This window comes from Myotis davidii, unplaced genomic scaffold (genome assembly GCF_000327345.1).
Source record: "Myotis davidii unplaced genomic scaffold, ASM32734v1 scaffold765, whole genome shotgun sequence".
NCBI classification, from domain to species: Eukaryota; Metazoa; Chordata; class Mammalia; order Chiroptera; family Vespertilionidae; genus Myotis; species Myotis davidii.
In genome coordinates, this window is record NW_006296056.1 from 527297 (window position 1) to 534062 (window position 6766).

The following is a 6766-nucleotide window of genomic DNA, read 5'->3' on the forward strand; positions in this document are numbered from 1 at the left end:
ACCCCCGGCTGCACGAGGTGGAGTGCTCCGTGTTCTACCGCGACGAGTGCATCTACCAGAAGAGCTTCGCGCCGGGCTCCGCCGCGCTGAGCACCTACACGCCCGAGAACCTGCTCAACAAGTGCAAGCCGGGCGACCTGGTGGAGTTCGTGGCCCAGGCGCAGTACCCGCACTGGGCGGTGTATGTGGGGAACTTCCAGGTGGTGCATCTGCACCGGCTGGAGGTGAGCAACAGCTTCCTGACCGACGCGAGCCAGGGCCGGCGCGGCCGCGTGGTGAACGATCTGTACCGCTACAAGCCGCTCAGCGCCGCCGCCGTGGTGCGCAACGCGCTGGCGCACGTGGGCGCCAAGGAGCGCGAGCTGAGCTGGCGCAACTCGGAGAGCTTCGCCGCCTGGTGCCGCTACGGCAAGCGCGAGTTCAAGATCGGCGGCGAGCTGCGCATCGGCAAGCAGCCCTACCGGCTGCAGATCCAGCTCTCTGCCCAGCGCAGCCACACGCTCGAGTTCCAGAGCCTGGAGGACCTGATCATGGAGAAGCGGCGCAACGACCAGATCGGGCGGGCGGCTGTGCTGCAGGAGCTGGCCATGCACCTGCACCCGACCGAGCCGGAAGAGGGCGACAGCGACGCTGCGCGGACTAAGCCGCCTCTCGAGCGCCCCCCTGAGCCCTGCTGGGAGGAGGAGGACCGAGAGGCGGTGGTGCACTGATGGGCCAGCTGAAGGCAGATCTGTGAGAGGAAGCTGTTGCCAGCAGCCGCTGCCCCCTCTCTCCATTCCTCTACCATCACCTGGGCCGCATCTGGGCTCCTGGGCCATTTGGAAAATAAAGAGTTGGTGAAAGGCGCAGCCAGCTGTGGCTTGAGCTTGTTGTCTTGACAGAGGAGGAAGAGGGTGCAGGTAGGAAGAAAACTTTGGTGGGGGCACGGCCTGCCCACCCTGTAGTCTTTCTGAGGTGGGGCAAATTGTGGATATGCCTGGCACTAAGTCCCTGCTGGACCTGGGTCCAAAATCGACCCTTTTTATGCACGCAGGGGTGGAGAAAAATTCGGACTACCAAGGCCTGCCATTGCCTCCTACCCGCTTACCCCTACTCTGTGCTAAGGCCAGAGTGGGGTTGGGGCCTGAAGACAGCCCCACATCCTCTGTGGAGCTGTGTGTGGGATCCAGCAGGCTGAGTGATTTGTTTTCTGGGCCTCCTGGGAGGCAAGCCTGGAGAAACCAGGACCAGGTCTGGGAGCAACAGACCCAAACCGAGCAGCTGCCTGTGAAGTGGAACAAAATGTCCAGTAAACTTGGGCTACAAAACAAAGAGTTTGCTACCTCCCTCCTCCCGGTCCCCAAGTAATTCATCTTCTGGAGCTGGCTGAGTCTCCTACCCCCTCCTGCTCCACCGGCCACTTCCCAAGTTATAAGGAAATCATTGTCATGGGCCAGCTAGGGGAAGGATTCAATTATGGTTCTGTTTGGCTGCCTTTGTTTCTAGCCTGCTATTGTAGGCATTTACAGCTGTGTTATTTGTTATCAAAGGAGGGAATAGCCTTTTGTGTCTCTGATCTAATTAAACCTGCTCGGCTGTGTTCATACGCAGGTCGCACATGGGATTGGCTGGTGCCACCCCATAAAGTATCCACTACAGAAGCAGCCAAACAGGTTTGTCCTGGTAGGAATTAGTCACTCCCACTGAACCCCATTCCTGAACAATGAAGGTAACCTTTTGAAAATGTAAGGCTTTCATGGTGGTCCTGTGAATTTTCATTTTCCCTTCTCATTTTTGTTTTTCTGCTGTTAAAATCTTAGGCCTGAGGCCTACTTCAATGCTAAGGTATTTATTTTGGTAGTGATACCTGATGCACACTTAATTCAAAAGATGTGCAGAGTCTTGTTATATGGAAGCAGTCTCCTTGGTGCTTGGAGGACACCCTTCAGAATGCTTTCCCCAGAGAGCTGAGGGCAGTCACAAATGCCAGGTGGTGAAGTCAGTGCCAAATCTGGCGACACTCCTAAAGCACTGGTTCCTGATTGTGGGATCTGTTGGCAGCAGGCTGGCTAATACCAGTTGGATCTCCTGCTGAGCTATAGTTTGCTTTATTATGAGGCTTTAAACATTTTTTACAACCTGTTCCTTGTATTCATGTGAGCTCTTTAATGATGTGTGCCCTGCACTTCAGAATGCAGCTCTGCCGCACAATGACATTGCTGACACTGTCTCAAAAGTTGAGTCAAGTTTTTCTTCCTTTTGGGAGTCATTAGAGATTACAGTGAACATGTCATTTTGCGACCTAATTCTCACGGTTGGAGTAGAATCATATTTGAGTCTCTACTGTGTGGTCATCCTTGGGCCTTCTGCCTGGAGATCTCTAGGTCAAGGCAACAAGACTTGAAGGATATCCTTGTTTACTTTTTCAGACTTGGCATTTGAGGCCATAATTTTTAAGACTTCATAGCACTTCCACGTGATGTCATTTCACTACAAGGGCATTAGCCATGTTCCCTGCTCTTGCAGGGATCTCCACACAGGTCCAATCACAGTGTTAAAGATGAGCCACACTCGACCCCAGTCTGCATCTTTGGAGACCCATATGTCTCCTGTTGGGAATGTCAGTCTAGTTTCCATGTTTAGTAAGTCTCACCACTTGGTGTTTATGGTGTCTTGCTCATGGAAAAGCGAAGCAAGAGAAACATGGGTACAGGCATTGAGGAGAGCTACTCTACCTAACAGATTTGGATTTTCTTTTATGTTTAGCACAGCAGTGGTAGTTGGAAGGAATGACTAACGTGCAGGCAGCAGAAAGGAGGAACAGGCAACACTCTCTTTTCCACTCCCCCATCTCCGTCTCCCTCCTTTGCTCTCAAATGGAATGTGAATGTCATTGATCCCCTTGAGGTAGAGCAGTGAAGATCTGTTGTTGCAAACAAACTGCTTTTGCGAGAAGTCTCAACGTGATGAAGAACTGTAAGGCCTACACCAGTGATCACACTCTGCCTCTAGCAAACAGGTTTTGGATAACAAGAGGAAATAGATCTACGCCACTTGCTGCTTTCCCATGTCAAGCAAGCATTTTGTACAGGGCACCAGAGATGTGAAATAGGTAATACTTAGGAACGGTGATGCCATCAGTAGTGTTTGTAGGCTTATACAGCTTCAAGTAGAGCAGCAACCAGCCAGCGAAGGTGCCAAGAAAGGAGAAAGGAACCAGCTCTCGGCTCTTCTTCAGCATGGCAGTGTGGTGGGTGAGTTTTTAATCCTAGGCAGTGGCTACATCTTAAAAAAACAAAACAAAGCATACATATATATATTCAATAATTTTTGTTTCTCCTTAGGATTAAGACTTTAGAACTATTTTGTATTTCGAATTACAGATGCTGTTTGAAGGAAAGAAATACTGATTCTAAGGTTTTTCAGAGGCTCTGGCAGGGATGAGCAGGACATCCGAGTGGAGTGTATGCTAAGTGTAATCAGACAAATTCTATTTTCTTACTTGAGCAGCTATTTTATGGGACTGCTTATGTATGTCCGAGGAGCCCACAACTTCAGCCACACAACTTTTTGTACTGTAAGAACTCAACTTTTTGTAGCTTTTATTTCACATTTAATTTAAAGTAACTATAGCACTAAAATGCCTAGCAGAAGATTTTTCTCCAGACCTGTAAGGAAATTTTATGAAAAAAGATCCTTCAGTGGTTAAACTTCTCATGTCGTTGGTGCTTCCGACCCTAATAGCACCACTAGACAACACAACAACCACATGGAAACATATTTTTGGAAGCAAAACTTTAATTTTATACGACATATGCTATGGAGAGTGAAGAAAATTTAAGGATTACTTGTTTTCTATTTTTTTCTTAACAAAATGGAATCCACTGTGTTGAAGACTCTTGATATTATGTGATTGTCTAACCATTTTTTATACCAATAAATTGAAATAAAATCCAGTATGATCATGGTCATTGAATGGATTAGTCCGAAAAGTTATATTTTATTTATGATTTTTAAAAATCAGGGTAACTAAACTTCTCATTGTGTTGTTTTGTTCTTCAGTATACTTGTAATCCATGGAGAATTCCATTGATGAACACGATAATTTCCACATGTGTTTTATTTCTCAGTGAACTGTGTAAACTTTAATTTTGTTGAAGGTTGTATGTTAACTCTATGTTATGTTCCCATACCACTTCTTGAGAAGGAAGTTCTAATTTGAAATTGTATCATTTCCTTCAAAATGAAGGGCAATGCTTAGTTAAATAAAAGATTGATAACATCTTTTAAACCATTTCCTCTTTACCATGTCTTATTAAAATAAAATCTGTCAGGTTCTTTTGAAGGATGCTTCGAGGGTTTCCAATAAACCATCTATTAGAGTTAACTGAATTTATATATATGTTTCCCACTTGTATACCTTCTTTCCCTCACATTTTTGGTCCATATCCAGGTTCCTCAGCTTAACTGCAGTTTTTCTGAGAATATTAGTGTGTATCATCTTTTCAAGTGCTCAGCAGACAATTGGATGGATTAATTTAGTGACTGAAAACCCTCATTGCATTTACAGTGTGAGAATTAATGACCCATTGTTTCTAGGCTATTGGTGTTCATGAAAAATGTCTCATGAACATAAATTTCCAATACACAATGATTTTCAGAATTAATGCAAACGTTACTGGAAACCACACACATTTTGGAATCTACACTGGGGAGCTGAGGGATTACGGTCAGTAACCCATGTTGCATCATAGGTAGTTTCAGAGTCCCAGACAGAGAATGGGCTCAGCGAGTAATTTCATTACAGAAGATGGGCAAGTGTGATCATGCGGCACTGTTGGCATGATAAGGAAGGGGTGCATTTGCCAAGAGTTGGTGAAGGAGCAGAGGTGGCATCTGGGACTGGTGTGGGGGAGGCCACCAGCACTCTACACGGGCACCTGGAAATGCTCCCACAATCCTGTGAGGTCCTGAAGTCTTGAGTTTTATCAAAAGACTCCTGCAAGACTTTTGAATAGGAAGAAAGTTGGTTGCTGAAGGCTGTAAAGAGCTCAGGTAGCAGTGAGACCCTTTTTCCCTAGAGTGGGAGTCCTCGGTTTGAAATGGTACTCATGGCACAAGGAAGTAGGGGGAGGGAAGCCTACTGGAATGTGTATTTATTCTTGGGTGATTTGGGTACAATTTTGGTAGAAGCTGCTGTTCCCATTTCTCCTAAGTGGATTGAGCTTGGTTAATGTAGGAAAATGACATGTTTGAAAGCATTTAAAAAGAGCTCAAAATGAACAGTCTCAAAATACGTGCAGAAGGGCTTTTATTTCCTTTTACTGAATTTAGCAAAACTGCTGATTGAACAAATACAGCAATTTTATCTGCAGAGTAGATGCAAGAATGATTAGTGTCCATTTGTAATCACAACAGGGCACTAAGTATTTTTTATGAAGGGTTAAAGGATGTTGAGCTGTCGCCTGGGTATTAGAACATACAGAAGTTAAACATGGAAACCTCCAGAGATAGTTTGTACTGCTGAGCTTGTTTCAAAGGGGAAATCAATTTCACTCCTACATAGAGGACACAGTATGATAAAAGGTGGCTCTGTAAATGCTTATGGTTGGTAGGATTCAAATAAAGTAGATGTGTATAGGTTTAGTTGGAGTACTGTTGGAGAACTTAGATAAAAAAATCCTTGAAGGTGCAAATGGTGGAGGAGAATGGGGCATAACTAACATTGATGAGGCACTTAACTGGGAGGCTCCCAAATTCCTATTGTCTAACATACAAAGATAACCTGACCCGTGGTTTCTTTTATTATTTTAATCTTTATTGAAATGATTATATATGGCTTCCTTTTCCCCTCATTAATCCCATGCAGTCCACCCCACCCTCCCGCCTCAGGCTTTCACCACCCAATTGTCCATATCCATGGGTTATACATATATATACATACAAGATCTTTGGTTGATTACCTCCCACCCACCCATGCTCTCCCACCTTCCCTCTGAGATTCTGCACTGTGTTCTATGCTTCTATTTCTCTGGCTCCTATCTGTTCATCAGTTATTTTGTTAATTAGATTCTGCATGTGAGTGAGTGAGATGTGATACTTGTCTTTCTCTGTCTGACTTATTTCACTTAGCATGATACTCTCCAGGTCCCTTCATGCTGTCTCAAAGGGTTAGATATTGTACTTTTTTACTGCTGCATAGTATTCCATGGTATAAATAGGCCACAGTTTTTTAATCCATTCAGTGAGAGAAACACATTGTTTGGTTGCCTCCTCACATGCCCCAACCATCTCTCTGATGATCAATGACTTTGAGCACTCTTTCATGTCTCTTGGCCATCTGTGTGACTGCTTTGGAGAAGTGTCTATTTAGGTCCTTTGCCCATTTTTTAATTGGATTGTTTGTCTTTTGTTAAGTTGTATGAGTTCCCTATAAATTTTGGAGATTAACCCCTATTGGATATATCATTGGCAAATACGTTCTCCCATGTAGTGGACTCTCTTGTTACCTTGTTGATGGGTTCTTTTGTAGTGCAGAAGCTTTTTATTTTGTGGGGTCCCATTTGTTTATTTTCTCCTTTCCATTGTCCAAGGAGATGTATTGGTAAACATATTGCTAAGAGGGATGTCTAATATTTTGCTGCCCGTGGATTCTTCTAATTTTTTTTTATGGTTTCCTGTCTTACATTTAAGTTTTTTATCCATTTTGAGTTTACTTTGTATAAGGTATGTCTAGTTTCATTTTTTTACATGTATCTGTCCAATTTCCCTTGACTCCATTGTATGC

General features: G+C 44.5%; 1 protein-coding gene across 1 annotated transcript in view; it reads left to right on the forward strand.

Moving 5' to 3' along the window:
* The window catches only part of FAM84B (family with sequence similarity 84 member B), a 4847-nt gene extending 574 nt beyond the window's left edge, over nt 1-4273 (forward strand). The window contains exons 1-2 of the mRNA XM_006770958.2: nt 1-899; nt 1591-4273. The exon at nt 1-899 is cut by the window's left edge and continues 574 nt beyond it. Of these exons, the coding sequence (XP_006771021.1) occupies nt 1-710 (710 nt within the window). The 3' untranslated portion in view covers nt 711-899; nt 1591-4273. The remainder of the gene's footprint in view (nt 900-1590) is intronic.
* Nucleotides 4274-6766: the final 2493 nt, after the last annotated feature.